The sequence below is a fragment of the Aplidium turbinatum genome, chromosome 8 (assembly GCF_918807975.1).
Source record: "Aplidium turbinatum chromosome 8, kaAplTurb1.1, whole genome shotgun sequence".
Classification (NCBI taxonomy): domain Eukaryota; kingdom Metazoa; phylum Chordata; class Ascidiacea; order Aplousobranchia; family Polyclinidae; genus Aplidium; species Aplidium turbinatum.
In genome coordinates, this window is record NC_137479.1 from 8184546 (window position 1) to 8202731 (window position 18186).

The 18186-nt window shown below is 38.1% G+C and overlaps 1 protein-coding gene across 1 annotated transcript; it reads left to right on the forward strand.

Moving 5' to 3' along the window:
* The first annotated feature begins 381 nt into the window (after positions 1-381).
* On the forward strand, positions 382-13075 carry LOC145775782 (protein ANKUB1-like). The gene is made up of 10 exons (XM_082587150.1): positions 382-533; positions 1639-1808; positions 2011-2290; positions 2926-3072; positions 3341-3492; positions 4648-4831; positions 5861-6061; positions 10087-10180; positions 11679-11816; positions 12584-13075. Exons 1-10 carry the CDS (start codon positions 432-434, stop codon positions 12949-12951), a joined length of 1836 nt encoding a protein of 611 aa, XP_082443276.1. The 5' UTR covers positions 382-431; the 3' UTR covers positions 12952-13075.
* The last annotated feature ends 5111 nt before the right edge of the window (positions 13076-18186 follow it).

Sequence of the window (18186 nt, forward strand, 5' to 3'; positions counted from 1 at the left end):
CAGTAAGCTGCTTGGTAAGGATTCAACCACTAGACACTGAACCAAAAATGGCACGTCCCATCTAATAATATACCCTAATATAAGAACAGCCTCATTCAATATTCAGCATAGCCTAATATACTATAAAAAATAGGTTTCTGTTAGTCAATGTAGTAAAATTTCAGCAAAAAAGAAATACAACTTCTAAAGAAAAAATGTGGTCTTTGGCCTTGGAAGAAAGGCTTTGAAGATTTCATATCAACAAAATTCAGGAATCAATTTCCAACCTATGCTGCTTTATCGTTACAGCTTAATTTAAGCTACTACAAAAGTTGACCAATTCATGGTTTTGATTATACTCTTTCTTCAATCTTTGATCATAACAAAGCTATTTTTAGGTTAGTGAGGAAAGTAGCCTATTTTGACATTTTTTACAATTGCCTCTATAAGCAATGAGGATATTTGTAGCTTTTGAAGATGTCAGGCTTCCCTTGGATGTGCAACCTGGACAAACAGTCGGAGATGTAAAAACGGTTTTGCGAGACCACTTCAAGGTAATTGTTCTCTTGATCTTACTTCAGCAAATCATCCTACCTCACGCAATCGCTGATTGACCACTTTTTTGTTTTTAGTTTTGTTGTTTTTTACATTTGGCACATAGAAGTTTGTCTTTGAAACAACTTTCAGTAAAACAATTAGGAACAAATTTATACCTTTTTTTAATCACTCAAGTCAATTGTAAAGCTATCAAGCCAATGAGCGTCATGCGAAAAATAACTAAGACAAAAAAAAATAATGGATTTCAAAATGTTGGAAAACGGACTTTAAAAGTTTTTATAAGCAATGCTGAGGTTTCCTTTCTTGCTATACATCTGACAAATTGCCGACTTACGTTTCAATGACGTGGAAAAATATTTGTTTCGCAAGAAGTTATTTAGGTTAGGCCAAAGGAAAAATATTAAAAGTAACAAAACATATTTAGAGGAATATCATAAAAATGCGCTTCATATAACCAGGTTTGCACAATCTTTTGAAGTAAGGAGACTTTTTCTTCTCTTTGGTAAGAAAATCGCACTTTTAACGAAATAAATCGTTTCCTGTACGCTTGTATTACGTACCAGGCTAAAAACATTAAGCTTAGTTCAAGAAAATAATGTAGAACCAAGTAGCAAGAATGAAACGACCTTGAAAATGGGAAATAATTTTTGAATAGCTTGGACAAAGCTTTGCTATTTCAACATGTTTACGCAATTTAAAGTAGTCATCCCTTTAGAAAAATAAAATTTATCCATTTTTATAAATGTGATATCTTACAACATTGAATCAACAAAACACTTTTCTCCACTGCGCTTTGGAAATAACTTTCCTGTCAATCAAGGCCCAAATAAACTGGTAGAACAAACAGACTATTGTGTATCACTAATTTTATTTTAGTTTCCTTAATAACTCAACAAAACAGATAGACATTGTAACCTTTTCGTGATAATAGCCTACGCTGTGTGGTTAAACTAACAAATCGAACCAGTAGAAAGTAGCTATTCTCTAATTTCTTGCCTTACCACAAACTAGTCTATGTGAAGTAGCCTACACTCTTCACTTATCAGCCATAAGTTAACTTTTTTTATAAATTCTTTGACAATTGGCATATTTTTTCATTAGTTGAATTCATCTCACGTGGAAGACAAAATATTGCAACTGACCTACGCCGGAGGGGTGCTACATGACGAGTGGGTATGCTCGGATTTAGGCATTACATCAGGGGCAACGGTAAAAAGCGCCCTCAGAGATTCAGACAAACCAGCTCTTCACGTTGACTGCTCTTTCAACGGGTAAAAAGTTAATTAATCTTTTTTTTGCGATGTCACAGCCTGCAAGTCGATGCTTTTTTTCACATTGATTTACTGATTCTTTGCCTTCACGTGGACTTATCTTGCTGTAGTTTAAAAACAAGAACACATACTTCTTGTAACTTATCTTACATTTACCATATAAGTCAATTCAGTTTTTGATTCTTTTGAGTTTCTTTTTCAGAGAACTTGTTGTGATTCGAGATCAAATTGATCCCGCAAAAACTTATCTGAAAGACTTACGTACAATTGTGTCCACAAAGACTGGTCTTCCGGTCTCCATCTTCCGATTATGCACAGCAGATGGCAAAGAAATGTTTGATAACTACACACTGGAAAAATACGGCGTTGTATTCGGCTCCACCATTAAACTTCACGTCTGGGATGGTTGGAATGGCTTGTTAGCCGCGGCTACTCAAGGACACACAAAGAAAGTCTACAAAAATGCTTCTATGGATGAACAGGTGGTTAACCACTAATTGTGAAAAGAGTGGTTTAAAAGAATCACAATGGAAAAAAAAAAATTCTGGACTTTTCTGAAAACTAATTTAATCATGTTTAGAACGCAGATCAAAGTTTTTGTTCACTAGATGGTAGCTTATTTCCATTAAAATTTTGAAGGACAAACTGCAAAATTTAGATAAACCAACACTTTAAAAAAGAAGAGAAGTTTCGTCTTTATAGACAAACATAGGGTACTGTTTTAATAGTTTGCTTGTGTATTTTTTGGTGTTTCTGCCGGGACACATGCTAAGTTATGCATTTAGGCTATTGTAACTGTTTGTGAATCGTAATAGCCTAGTCATAAAGAGAACCAAAACCTCCTCTTACTTAGAATTTGATTTAAAGTGGTCGACCTAAATAAGTGTTGCGACCGTGCCAAAAGTATTGTGACAGTGACAAATTTTAAACTGATTACCTTGTTTCGGTCTCAAATTGCCTATACGTCATAACGTTCGCATTTTGTCGCGTCTACATTTTTCTAAACCTCTGCTATGTTTGGCATATGTTGTTTTTCTTAGTGATGGTCAGAAATAAAAAAAAATGAACTGAAGTGAAAATTAAGTACGGTAGCTTATTTTTGGTTTCTGCTTTTTAGGTCTCTCGCTTTCAATTTCGAGTGGCATGTTACATTGCTGCCCACTTTGGGCACGTCGATTTAGCCAATTCTTTGATCAACCCAAAACGAGGAGCTGTGAAGCCTGAAGAACCCATAGGATTGCATCCGGCAAAACTTTGGAGCAAGGTGAAACAACTCGTTTTGAATTGCATTTTGATCTGTACTGATGATGGAAAGCCGATAAGTAACCTACTGATTCCCTGCGATGATCAGAAATAATGATTGGCCTATATCACATCAGTTCAATTTATTTTTCTTTGTCGGAAAACAACAGCAATGATAAAGTTACTTTAGTTATGAGTATGACGTTATACACTCAATAGAATGATCTTGTGGCAGAAAAATTGTTGAAAAATGAAGCAAGAGCTGTTAATAAATTTGTCTTTTATTGCAGCCTTCGTCTCATGTTGACGCCTGGAAATGCCCAGTTCACGAAGCCGCAGAATGTGGTAATGTTAATGTTTTGAGAATATTCGTCCAACACAATATTTGCTGCTTAATTTCCAAGGACGGTCGAGGACATACCCCTGTTCAAGTGTGCTGTCGGTAAAGTTTGTTCTATCAAAAACTGTTTGTTTTTAGGCCAAATTGCTTTTTATGTTTCTTAAACTTTACAACTTGCTGAATCAAAGAGTGAAAATCTACGCAAGACCACACCTTGCAAGCTCAAACGTGTAAAGTAGGCTACCCTACCACATATTAAAAAAAAAATTCTTCCGAGTTATCATCCCAAAAAGGACTAGGCTACTAATAAATTCTACGTTTGTTGTTTGATTGATTGGTTTATTTTGTTGTGCAATGGAACATTATATATTACTCCAATGCCGAGAGGAACATTATATATTACTCCACTTGCTCCAGGTGGTCTTTTGGCGTAGGCGGTGATCGGAATGTTGATGGTGTTTCCATCCGTCAGTATCTTTGTTTTGAGAATAACCTCTATTTGGCTTGGGTTTGCATTTATCTGAAGTCCTCCATCTTGTCTTGCTGAGCAGGATTTGTATTCGCCTATTAGATATTGCAGACATCGGTCGATCAGTATCGGCGAATACATTTTTAATGTTTTTTTTTGCTCTCCCGGCTGGTTCGATTTCAATATGACTGTAAATAGTAGTATTGTTGCCATTTTCGTCTGGGTTGTTTTCCGTTTGGTACTCCTCTTCGGAATGCATTCGTTTTCTTTTTAGAGACGGCGTCTCCTTCTTGTTTTCTGGGTTGTCTGTCTCCAGTTTGGTTGAGTTGATTTAAAATTGAGAGCTCAAATTTGTATTTCAAGCTGCACCTTCCTTCTTGTTCTGCACCGCGCAAAACACTTGCTTCTCTGGCCAACTCGCAAGCAAAAAATCGGCTATGCTTACTAGAAGAAATCTCACAACCTTCCTCTAGCTTGAAAACTCTAGCTGAAATTACAGAACTGATACACACACAAAAATCGAAAAAAGAAACGCATAAGAATGGAACGGCAAGGCAGAGGAAAGGCAAAATCGCATGACGCTTAATTGCCTTGGAAAAAAACACAAATCAATAACGCAAAATCACGTGAAAACATTTAGCAGATAGGTGGCGCCTGCGGCAAACAGCTGCCTATTGAGGCCAGGACTGCAGGATTTTATGAGCAAAGCCTCATGGATTTTAATACCAAATTCGGTGAAGCACTTACGTACTTATTCTAAAAGAATAAAATTAATTTCTTTTGCTTAGGCATGGGCAAACAGAGGCACTGTTATACTTAACTTCAAAACTGTATGGAAGCTACACGGAAAACAACGTCACTCTAGCGACCATGATCGTGATAAAATCACGAAAATGGTCAGAGAGAGCAAGGGAACGGGTTATGGCAAAACAAGGAGCGTTTTTGTCATCTTTGAGAAGGCGACCGTACAAAGTATGTTGTCTTGCATACATAAATAATTTCATAATAAAGTTATGCCTTAGTTGCCAAATATTTCTTGCGTATTGCTACAAACGTCGGTTAATAACATTGACGTTTTGCACTGTATTTGTTATTTACATTTCTATTTTTGCTTTTTCTGTAAACTATTGCATATGCCACTGCTTGCGTTGTATCTTCGCGCCATTGCTGCTATGCCAGCTCAGTGGCACAGCGATCAATGCTTTCTCCTCTTAATATAACAGTTAATTATATTAAGTATATATAGCAGTAAGTCTCAGTCTCAGTTCAACTCCGTGTTTGGTACTTCATAGACTATCTGCTAAAATACAACCAATAGATTTATCTCAGACCCAATGGAAATAAACTGTATTGACGCATCAATCAAAGAAGTAGCTGATTTAAATCGACTGATGCATAGGCCAAAAGTCTAACCTCCTTCTTTTTCTTCGGCCAGGCCCTTCACAAGCTTTAACGACATGGAAATATGACGATAGGATTTTTCATGACGTGCAGTAGTCTCAATATTCATTCCCGTTGATAAAATAAACTCTCCCTATCTTTTGTACGTAAAATTAGTTATAAACAAAAAGGACTAAAGAGTATACCGTGTACTGTGTAGGCCATGTAGACTACCGTACATAATTCTTTTCAGGCTTGCATTTTGCCGCGTATTCTGTCCCCTATTCTGGACTATCATCTCGCTCCAACGCTTGGGCGGAAAGTTTGGGTAACAACTAGAACATCACACAACTAAGGCGAAAGAGCAAATTGAAAAAAGAAAACTAATCGGGAAATAGTTAAAACATCGCACTCTCGAGTTTTTTGGCGCTAAAAGTAACTACTTTCAATTCTCTCATTATCGCAAACCATCATTTTTCCCGATCGTTTCAATTTTCTCTTTCGCCTGAATTGTGTGATGTTCTAGTCGTTACCGAAAGTTTGACCATTAAAGCGATTGTTTTGAGGTAACCACAAGTTTAACATTTACTTTTGATCTTGAAATCTATTTAAATTTATAAGGGGACTGCAATTGTTGGAAATGGTGTGGTCGTAGATGGATATCGAGAAAGTATGATGCAATCAAGGTCAAAGATCAGTGAATTAGCCCACCTTTCGCAATGGACAAATGAAAACGGCTTGGCACTATCTATGCTGCAGCGTTCGAAGAAGTTGCCTCGACACAAACGAACAAGAACAATGTCTTCTTCACAAGACATAAAGGTGAGTGAAATCCAGGGGTTGATTTTCCTGGTGTAGGCCTAATCATGCGAACTCGTGGTAGGTGATGCGTTTGTCATTGAAATGGAATGATTAGTTCGAACACCTGTTGAAATGCTTAAAAGCTGTTTAGGCCATTTGGTTAATACTTTTTACTTTGTGTCCTAATTTATTTTCTAGTAGGCCTAGGCCGATTCAGGGGCGCCGGAACGATTTTTGCCTGGGGGGGCAAGATTACGAAAAAAGGGCACTTTTGTTTACTAAAAGGCCATTTTTTTCAAGTTTTAAGATAAGATATAGCCATGATGCTAATCTATCAGCTCACTATGTATTGAGTAATTATAGCCTACAAGTGTCTGGTATACAAAGAAGGGCATCATGCTATGTTATAATGATGTAGCCTACTGTCAAGCCTTAAAGCAGCCTGCGGCCATGGCCGCTAAGTAGTGCTTGAATGACCGCCGGTGCTACCTCCTCAATCGGCCAAGTTTGGCCGACGGTCTCTTCTAGCCAATTATTTAATTTCGCAATAGAATGATCGTGGATTAACTGTCGAAAATATGTAGTATTAAAGAGTGACGCAAAATTAGGTCAGCGCGTCATAATCGCCACTGTTGCATTGTGCGGGAATATTTGTTATTGATGGAATATATCCATCTGCGATCACTAGCGCTGTAAGTCTTGTTTGTAATTCTAGACGTTTATTTTAACAAAGTCTTAATCCGAAGTGCTAATTTACATCGGCTGGCAATATTGTCGTTTTTATGTCGATTCGATGTTGTCGGACATTGAATCGTTGTTAAAAAGGAGAACTAGGTTAGTTGACATCCGTGGGGAAAACATTTTTCAATCATATTTTGCAAAAATTATGCTTCTTTTAGTAATGTCTTTCACGTCATTAAAATACTTATTTTATTACCTTGCCGTCATCGTCAACACATGTCGAACGTTATTTTTCGTTGCTAAAAAGAATTCTAGGGGAATGGCGAACTTCTTTAAAATCAGCCACATTGGAGACACTCGTGCGAGTGTCGTTAAATGGTCTCGTAGTACTGGATTACAATCCCGATAAAGCAGTTATTGCGTGGTGCAACGATTCTATTGTAGGACGTCGCCCAGGCCCAGACTTCAACAACGCTAAGTGATCATTTTAGCATTGTTGCAAGTTTAATTCTATTTACTTGTGCTATCGTTATTTTTATTTTGTATTTTGGCCTCCAAGCACGCAGATTTGGCCGCCGAGAAGGAGCTCCTGGTGGGCCACGATGGCTGCCGAAAAAAAAAACGAGTTTTAAGGCCTGTAGCCTACTGTGTTGCAAAATTTTGTGCCGTAAATATTATTTTGAGGCAAAGGGGAAAGATTATAATTAGGCTAAAAGCGAGTAGCAGAAATTGTTATATTGCAAAATGTGCAGTAGCTTACACGACTTTAAAAGGGCACCATTGCCCCCCCTGCCCTTCCATCTGCAGAAAAATTGAGGGCAGGGGGGCATCCGCCCCCCCCCCCTGCCCCCCGCTTCCGGCGCCCCTGCCGATATTGTGCTAATTAATACATGCTTGGTTTACATCAATAAGTTATCTTTGTTTCTTTGCTGATAAGTACTGTCGCTCTCAAATTTAGATTGCTCATGTCGTTTGACACGGTCATGGAAGAGGTTACGCAACCAACAACCTTGCCATCTGCTTGAAAAGTCATGATGTTGTGAGGGAAGGGTGTAATTTCTGTTTCGTAACACATTATCATGGCCGTACCGGCACAGCCGTGTTTACATTGAGAATAGGAGTGTTTTTGCTTTGAAAGATTGTTGTTGGAGACTTAGCCTAACGATGTAAACGTAGTAGACTAGTGGAGCATGGGCATTTGTTTTATTTTAGCGTTTTTAAACTAAAATTAAGCAAATTTCTTTGCCACGAATCTTCAGTTCAATTGTTTTTATTTCTAACCATTGCAGCAAAAACAATTCATGTCAACATAGCAAAGGTCTAGAAAAATGTAGAAGCGATGCTTGAGACTGAAATAAGATATTAGGTTAAAAGAAAATTGACACGGTCGCAACACTTTCAGAAAAATTTAAGACAAAAGGAGAATTAAATAAATTAGCAGCAAAAATAAAAAATAAAACAATATACATTCAGGCTAAAGGTTTATTAGCCCATATAGCTGATATTCAAGATTTGTATAAATATACACTTGCTATGAAGATCAGCCATGGTGCGTTATCAAGAGTGTTGGTGGTCGTATGGGGAGCACATTTTGCTGCATTTAGCTTATAGCAAAGAGCAAGGCAGGCAAAGAAAACCCCAAAGGGAAATCCTACCACGAGCGAAGTCATTTCAAGCGCAACGCATCAGGCCTTGTATGACTTACAAAATGGTTACAACCAATGACAAAAACAAACAAGCAAAAACAACATCATTATCTTGTGGAAATCCAATTATACCCACAGAAGTTATGTTTTACAGATATCAAGCGTGTTTTGATATAAATTTAGGTCGATAAAACAATAATTAAAAGACCCCGCAGCCAGCAAAACTAGCCACTTCCACACCGATCCAACGTCTGCAGAAGTTGAATCAATATAAAAAGACAGTACCCGCTAGCTGGATGTAGCCTCATAGTGGCATGTCATGTCACAGTAATGTGAGAAATTTGGGTTACCGTACGTTTTATACGTTAGATCAGTGGCGTAGCCAAGGGGGGGGGGGGTTTGGGGGTTACAACCCCCCCTTCGGCACGCGTATGACGTCACAATATTGAGATTGATGCTTTCAGTCTAAAAAAAATTGCCTAATTTTATACAAAACTGCATTAAAAGAACGAGTTTTGCCAATACCAAACATTCAAACATCTCAGCCAGGAATTAGCAACAAGAAAACATAAAAACTTAGCTTTATTTCCGAAAAATGCCGAAGAAAACATGATCTTATCCTTTTGCTATACTCTAAAAATCTCGGTAACCGGCCCTGCGTCAAACGCCTCTACACGTATGCGAAACTACTAGAAGTAGGCTAACCTATCAAGGTTTTGTCAGTCCGAGGATAAAGATTAAAAAAAAAAACAAAGAAAAAATTGCAGGGACATGAAATAAGTTATTAGTCTGTTTAGTGTGTACAGTCTGAACAATGCTTATGCTTTCGGACAGAAGATCTTCTACCAGCAATCCTCAGATGGGATTCTTTCATGGAAGATTTAGCTTGTTTATTTCTGATTTAAAGCCTTTTACGGTTTTACCTTCATCTCTTATTGTAGGTGGAAATTTGTTCCAAACTGCTGGCCCTATGTTACCATATTGATTGTTTGCAAGTGTTTAGTCTACAATATGTTAGAAATATAAGGACAGTTAGGCCTACTTATTGTTGTTAGACTGCTTGATTGTTTACAAATAATTATATCAATGAATGTTGTGGGAAGTAGCGTTTTTCAATATTTAAACATTAGGGTTGCAATCTGTTATGGTGTTTACGAAACCCAGTTAGAAACCCTGCTTGTCTGCACGAGTAAAGGCTAATATTCATTCATTACAGTTTCCGAACTGAGAAAGCTTGTTGCAGCTTTATTTTGTTGTAAGAACACAGCCTCTGTAGTTTTCATGTGGTTAAAACGAAAAAAAAATACTCAAAAAAGGTAGATCAAACCCAAAATGTGTTATACACTTTACTCACGTTTTTTAGCACGTTTTATATATGAAACACCGTTATGTGCCGCAAAACACTATGGGATAAATCGTCGTGGGTCTGCTGGCTAACACACTGACTAACGTCAAACATAAAAAAATTTGCCAACCTTTAATCTACCGGTATACTTTTATTATGTTGTAACCAACTGGAAGGTTTCAATATTCAAAAATTTAACCAAATGCGAATGTGCTACAATGGTCTAGATCCAGCAATAACTGCTTGCAGCCTAGCCCAATAGGCCTACAATACACATAGCTTGGATTATTGTTTATTGTTTGCAAAACATGTTAAAAGGTACGATCTCATAGTTTACAATCAGAATAACCTAACTTTTTTAATCCATGTATTAGGGTTCTGCACATGGGCCAAGGCTGTGGAAACAATCTTCGACATCAAGTGGCCTAGGAAAACAAGATAGGCGTCTGCCAAATCTTCCCAGTACAGGTTAGAAATATATCACAACCTATAAACAGAGATGGACAAGATAAGACTGTGTGAGTACCATCTCGCCTCCCCCCCACTGAAATCCATTAGTGGGCCCTAATGTTTAATGGTCGCTTTTAAAAATAGGACCAGAAAGCGTTTAGGGCAGCAAACTTTTTCAATGTGGGAAATTTTTTACATTCATCGTTTTAGAAGAGTCTCAATTCTCAAAACTTTTAAGATTTTATAGAAAAAATAGTTGGTAGGCTATGTCGGCAATGTAAAAGGGGGTCTAAAATAGGTTGGGAAAGGACCAGAGTTTTAACAAGGTAAAATTTATTACATAAATGAACAATGCAATGAAAAACTGAATGTCCAAATAAATGAAACTAAAATAGAGAGCGGGAGGCTTGCCCTCCAGAAAATTTCAACAAATATAATCTTGATTTGGTCACTTTTTAGGCATTTTTAGGAGCAATATTTTTTTATTAAACGCACATTTTGTATGTAACCAAATTCATCAAATTAAAATTAGTTTAGAGTAGAAGTTTTGTTTAAAATTTCATTTAGTCTACCATTTCAATTTTTTTTATTTACAACCACACACAATAATATTTGGACACATATCAAAGTAACCGATTCGATACAAATCTATTCATCATCATTATGTTCCTTCCTCGTACTGAGGGTTGGATACAATCCGTTGATACAATGCGCCATTGTTCACGACCATGAGCTGGTCGTACTGCATTTTCATAACTTAATTTTGTCCATTTAGTGATGTTTGATGTTTAAATCATTCTTGGTATTTTTTTGTTTCTTTTACCGTTTATCTTTCCTTCTATTAATGATCTTTGTAATTATTAATACATGTATACAAAACGATAAACAATAAAAAAAATTTAAAAGATAATGTCTAAAAAGATAATTTTAACTACCGACGGAGGCGATGTTTCGGTCTTGAGGATTTCTTCAGCGCAGTGAAATGAAAGTAGAGAGTTGTCGAAGTTTCGAATGAGATGATGGTTTCCAAGAGTGATGATTAAGCCAATGAGAATCGATTTTTTTAATTTCGAACTTCAGTGAAACGTAATTTTACCGCCAATTGGTAAGTGTGATTTTTTGAGAAAAGTTTTGCTAAGAAATGAATTGAATTTGTTAAAAAACAAAAAGTTGAGAAAAAGACAGGAACTTGTCATTAAGTTATTGGAGTAATCTTTTCTATAGGACTAGGACAAAGCCGAAGTCATCATTAGCCTATCAACAAGGCCATTAACTTGCAATTTTATAAGCAGTTGTGCTGTTGAAAAAATGATCAAATGTAAAAAAATTATCATCGGCCTTACTTTTTCTTACATTTAAGAAAAATTACACAAAGGTATAATAGTTTATAAGCCGAAATTTTTCACGTCTTATAACTTAGCATTATTTAAACAGAAAACATCATTACAACGTACTCTACTCTAGTTACTTTTCGTAAGCCGAGCTTTTACATCAACTCGCCTGCTGCCTTGGTCAGGTCGTTCTCGTACATTCCGTTTCTCGTCACGTGACTGTGAAGAGATGAGTCCAACTGATGACGACAACACCGATTCCGCATCTTACATCCAAACACCTAAACCTGGACAACAAAGCAAGCTCCATGCAATCAATGAAGGTGGAAGATAAGCTAGCATTAGGCTAAGTAAAAGTGTTGTATGGTTTCGCACATCAAAGCAGCAATGAATTTATATTTAGCAGGCTCAGACAACCACAATTTAGCAAAACCTAATATGAATCAAACCTATAGTCTAGGCCAGGGCTACTCAACAGGCGGACCGCGGTCCGAATCCGGACCTTCTGGGTGTTGATGGTAGACCTTGAGCTTTTGGAAGAATAACCTCATTGCCACGTTTCAGGGCTTCTTTAAACAGATTTCTACTGGGAGGAAGCAATTTCTACTGTGATTATCCTAGTTGCCGGGGGGCTTTGACTCCAAGACTCCCCAATAGTTACTCCCAGATAGTTTAACTTTCGTGGTTGCGTGTGAAATAACTTATTTACCGGACCGCTAAAAATATTCAACTTGTCAAACTGAACCTTTGTTAAGATTAGTTGAGTAACCCTGGGCTAGGCCTATATACTATATAGGCCTACTGTAGTTCAGTAATTGTATACTATTTACTGATAATTACAAACCTATATACGGTAGGTCAGTAATAATTAATCTGTAAAACTTTTTTTTTTTTTTTTCGTTCTCTTTGCTGTTGCTTCTATTCTGTTTGGTTCAAAGTTAATTGGCACAGTAACACAAAGACATCAAAACAATGTGCTAAAAGTAAAGCAGCTCCGTGATAAGGTAACGCAGTATAACAACATCTGAAATCATTTTATTGTGCTAACCGAACCTACGTTTGAACTCAGTCCGTTTGTTTCTACTTTCAGGCAACAGCTCGAAACCTTCTCGTAGACTAAAGTTAATCGATGGAGCTATTTCTCTTCCGGCTGTAAGCGTTGAAAACACTCTTCGTCCATTTTTTCACGTCAGTTCTCGCATTCAAAATCCAGTCCAACTCACTCTGAATATTTTTGAGAAGTATCGAGGCATGAATTCGCGCGAGAGCGCCATCCAGTGCATGATTGTGGCCAGCACTTTCAAGGACAAGGCTTGGCTTCGACAAGCAGATATGGCTATATCATTGGCAAAAAGAGGAGTGCATAATTGTTTGAGCAGATACGATCCAAACAATGCACCCAGACTAATTAAAAGTTTGCCAACAGTAGCATCAAGCCCAATTAAAACAAGAGGATAAAATTGTCAGTAGCCTATTTCCTAAGCTAGACTTTGCTGTACTATTTCCTAAGCTAGACTAACTGCTATAGCAATTCAGGTCAATGATTTTTTCAGTTTTCATCATCTTCTTTATTGGTTTGCTTGTGGTAAATAAATCTTATATAAAAAAGAAGAATTGCGTTTTCATTATAGCCTAATTGTAATCGTGAGAACGAATCCAGGGTCAGCTAAAACTGTTCTTCTGGTCGCCCTTTTCTGCCATTTCAGCCAAATAAGATATCAGATCGTAGCGATCTTTTTTCAATGGTTGTTATCCAAACAAAATGTAAAAAGAAATAAGCTACACGCACGCAAGCACAACTTTCAAAGTAAGGTCGATCTAAATTAGGCTATATTTTCTTTTTCTCAAAAAATAGCCTTGGCCACTAATTGTAAGCTACTGGAGCTTGATAGGACAAGTCTCATAAGCCTGTCGCTAACTGACAGTTTAACTTTAGCATTAAAAACTTTAAGAGAGGTATAGAAGCTTGAGGCAGGCTACCGATACCTGAGATTTCTTTGCCTTGATAACGTTGTTGACTATTCACAGATGCGTATGCTAGTGTCGCGTGTAGGCTGCATCGCCGAGAGCCCTGATGCGGCACTCGAAAGGGTGTCTGTCCGACACCACTTAATGGCATGTAGCTGTGTCTTTGGCAAGACAATAAAAAGCATGCCTGAAGGTGGACACGAAATTGGTTTCCATGCCTTCCCGTCCAATTAATCTAAATCTTCGTCAACGTGGCGTAAGCCTATGGACAATGGACAAGTCGACCACCAGTAGTGAGCAACTGTCCACTCGGTACGCCGTGTCCTGCTCCTCCCTGGCAATTTATCCTTCCATGTGGATGACTGTATGGTGTGCCTGCTGAGATTTTTGTTTGGTGTGAGTACGGATCCGGAAGCGGACGTACTGGTGAGCCAAGCCAAGTTTTATTTGGCACGAAACAAAAAATACCGAACCAGCAAGGTGTAGTCAAATCGATTGATTGAAGGAATTTTCATTCTCGGACTGAGAAAGCTTTTTTGAGAGCTTAATCTCTGGGCAGTTTTTCATAGCCTACCTGTAGAGTAGAGGCTTTGGACCTTTGATGCAAGCCCTGTCTCCGATTGTTCTTGATAAGGGTTACATAAGTATGTATGTTATGTTATTACATAAGTAATAACATACATACATAACATAATATCACATAATACATACATAACATAATAATACATACATGACATAAGATAACATACATATTACATACGGTATGTATGTTATTACATAAGTTAGTATGTTACTCAAGTACAGATCCCCAGAGGCGAACCAGCGCCGCTTGATGAAGTTTATTCGTTTATCAAGTCAGGCCCTTAACCAAATGAGCTATCGCTCAATAACTCAATGGTTTCCAACCAGGGCCGGACTTAGCTGATGAGGGGCCCGGAGCACTTTTACATCGGGGGCCCCCCCTTGCAAAAAATTTTTGAAAAAATACTTGCAAAAAATACTTCTACGTCTACAGTAGCATTAATCCTACACTGCACAGCATTTTGTACAAACTTCAAAGGCTAAAAAAAAAAAAAAAAAAAAATCACATTTTTTTTCCACGTCGGGGGGCCCGGGGCACCTGCACCCTCTGCCCCCCATAAATCCGGGCTTGTTTCCAATCGTTTCAGGCTTACTGCACCTTAAAGAAGAGAAAGGGATTTTGTGGCATCCCATAGAACACCTACGATCTTTCACCTCGAATGCAACAGTTAGTTGGAACAAACTTTAGATGTTTCATAGCAAAGATTTTTAAACTGTATTCATACCTACAGTACGGTAGCTTTATTGACTTTCAGTTCTCATGTAGTGTGGAGTAAAGTCGACAAGTCTGCTTGTTGTGCCTTTAGGAAAGCTAATTAATAATAATACCTTTAGAAATCAACATAATAATAGTAGCCTATCACAACAATTTTACTTGGAGATTGAATGTCACTCTGAAACGGCATTTTGATAAGAACATTAGGTTTGTTAATTTCGAAGTCAGTGTAAAAATTTTTCTTGATTTCTCGTGCAAATCATCCTTATCTAAGTGCACATGCGATAAACCTACCATCATTTCTTCCTTGACTACAAGTACCTTATTTAACTTTTTGTTTTGATGTTCGTCAAAACGGAAAATTCAATTTAGATTATAGGTAGGGTGTGGAAACATGTAGTAAAAATACTAACGCCTTTTCTTCGATGAAAAGAATATATAGTTTCATCCAGAACTCGTCGAGTGGCACCTTTCTGAGTAACAGCTTCATATTTCCATCCTTAGGCATGTCTATCAGTTGTTCTTCCTATTAAAAGGTTCAAAATGAGATAAGAGTATATTGTGCTTCTGTTGGCATCGACTTGTATGCAGCAAATCCTAAAACCGTACATCCTGCATAAAACATTGCTCTGTACGGTCTTTCCTTAGCAGCACCCAATGTTCCATCAGCAGCAGATTTATAATCCAAAGCTATTTCCTTTGCTTTAGCATACATTTTGCTTCGAAAAGCTTTGAAGCGTTATAGGCTATTCTGTTCATGCCAAAAGGGCTAATCGTTATTTTTGTGTGGAAACATGTAATAAAAATACTAACGCCTTTTCTTCGATGAAAAGAATATATAGTTTCATCCAGAACTCGTCGAGTGGCACCTTTCTGAGTAACAGCTTCATATTTCCATCCTTAGGCATATCTATCAGTTGTTCTTCCTATTAAAAGGTTCAAAATGAGATAAGAGTTCTGTGATAAAAATGAATCTCTTACTCAATTGCTTAATTTTCTAATTCACAACGTGGAAACTAATTTTCAATATTTTCTACGAAAGATTCGAGATGCTGGGTATCAACCAGGGGCGAATCTACCGGGTAGGCCTGATTAGTATAGGCCCACCCAAATTGACAGTGGGCCCATCCAAAATCAGATTCATGAAAAAAAAGAACATATTAATGTTTAACACTAGAACAACCAAGTGGCACTGAATTGTCTGTGGCATCACCATTTCACAGCATGATAGATAGATGATAGTTGCTTGATGTATTACTGGAGGCTCTGGCTGGCTTTTCCGAATCCAGTGGACAAACGAAAATAGAAGCAGAGCAGCTCCTGCAGCAGATGCAAACGAAAAAGTTCATTTTCATGCTTGTGACTTTTTGCAAACTGTTTGAAAACAGCGATTTTGCCACCAAGGGCCTGCAAAGCTCAACACTGTGTGTGACAGACTGTATCACTGATTGAAACACTGAAAGCTACATATGCAACTTTCCTCGAGGATTCGAAGGGTGGCTTTGGTGACGTGCTCAAATTGACAAAAGAACTGATGGTAAAACATGAGATAATTAAGTGGGACGTGGTTGCTTCTCGTGAAAGCAAACTGCCTTCGAAGTTTCACAAGTCTGTTGTCACCACAATGCTGGGAAAAACGTCGGCTGTCAAGAGCAAGGAGGATTTAAGGGTGCTGTAGCACTGTATTCTTGACAAGCAGATAACGAAGTTAAACTTCCGCTTTATGGACGACACGTATGGATTAATGAGAACAGCGGCCTCTTTCGCACTTGGATCTGCCCCTTTTGGCGAAAAAAACATTGTAAGCCTAAATGGTCCGTGTGCACTGTGTGGCATTGAGATCGCAGATAGCTGTCCGCTCCGATAGCTCAGTTGGTTAGCGCGTGACTTCGTGAACGAAGAAGCTTTACGATCAAGCGGCGATGGTTCTGCTCTCGGGGTGTGCGCTTGAGCAAAGCATATTAGGGCTGCTCTAAATTCAGCGGCACCTACGGAATGGAATAATTCCCTGGCAACAACACTTCAACAATTGGAAACCAAGTGGAAGAATTGGAAAAGAATATATGCAGAGATTAGTTGGTTTCTAAACCAATTGGAAACCAACTACTTCACTCTGTCAATCTCTGTAACCCGCCCTGCGTCAAGAGCCTCTACAGTCTACAACTATGCGAAACTACCGGAAATAACCTATCAAGGCTTTGTCAGTCCGAGGATAAAGATTCAAAACCAACCAAACCAGATGCTGGACATGCTGTATTTATTCAACACATCAGACGGAAAAATAAATCGGGAAAACTTTCCTACATTAAATATTAATGGAAGTACTGGACAGCTGCCCTGCTGGGTAGGAACATTAACATATGACAGATTTCCGTGCGAATCAGCTGATTTCAGTCATGCGACTCAGCACGTGATATTCTGATAATCACGTGATAATCTACTCGAAAGAAAATTAAGTGAATGTATCTTCACAAGCAGCGTGGCCTAATGGATTAAGGTTAGGGCAAGGGAATAGTCATTTCAATTGCGGAGGTTCGATTCCCACCCTCTGTTAATGTTGTTTTTTCTTCTGCAACTGAACTGAGTGCAAGAAGGATCTTAATGACTGCAATCAATTGAGTTTATAAGGAAAATTGTCCTACCTTTCTTAACCAATGCGAGTTCGCACGCACGCACAATAGCGGGTTCGCACGGAAAACTGTCCTATGTTAAAGTGTCTATACCGCCCTGCTGACATTAACCCGAACATGAACAGTGTTTTAAAAACCATCATAAAACTGCCTTCCACGTCCTGCAGCGTTGAGAGACTTTTCTCCGCAAAAAGTCGACAATTTCGTTCCATATGCTGATAGTATGTCTGACGTATTGTCTCGCATTTGTGTCTACATTCAAGAATAAACCAGACGTGGAAGATCGTGTGTCCTGATCACCTCTCGCCACCATTGTGCCCAGGGGTGTTGTCGTCACTCTGACGGCTACGTATGAGTGGCCGTTTCAACCTACTCAGACTTGGACAACTAGATAATTTTAGTTAATTAGCTAATTCTAGTTGTCTAATTCGATGTCTAAGTTGTCTAATAAGGTGTAACTTTGGATGAGCGATTGACATGGAATAGTCATATTATTAATCTTAGAAAGCAGCTTGCAAAGGTCTGCGGCATAGCATTTAAGCTGAGATACATTGCCCCTTTAACAATATTACAAACTTGATATTATGCTTTGTTTCAATCCAAGATCCAATACTCGATTATAAATTGGGGAAGAGCAAACTCTACATTGGGTGCTCCACTTCAAGTGTTACAAAACAAGTTCATTCGATCCTGCTTATTTTTGCCGAGGTCAACAAACACAACTGTTCTTTATCACCAATTTAATGTGCTCAGAATTGATGATATTATTAAATTAGAGACTGCAAAATTTATGTACAA

What these genes read in the sequence shown, in the direction of transcription:
- LOC145775782 (XM_082587150.1), top strand. Translation starts at nt 432, where the DNA reads ATGAGGATATTTGTAGCTTTTGAAGATGTCAGGCTTCCCTTGGATGTG. An exon ending in CGGCAAAACTTTGGAGCAAG is followed by an intron (nt 3,073 to 3,340) that starts GTGAAACAACTC and finishes CTTTTATTGCAG; the next exon opens with CCTTCGTCTCATGTTGACGC. An exon ending in GCTCCATGCAATCAATGAAG is followed by an intron (nt 11,817 to 12,583) that starts GTGGAAGATAAG and finishes TTCTACTTTCAG; the next exon opens with GCAACAGCTCGAAACCTTCT.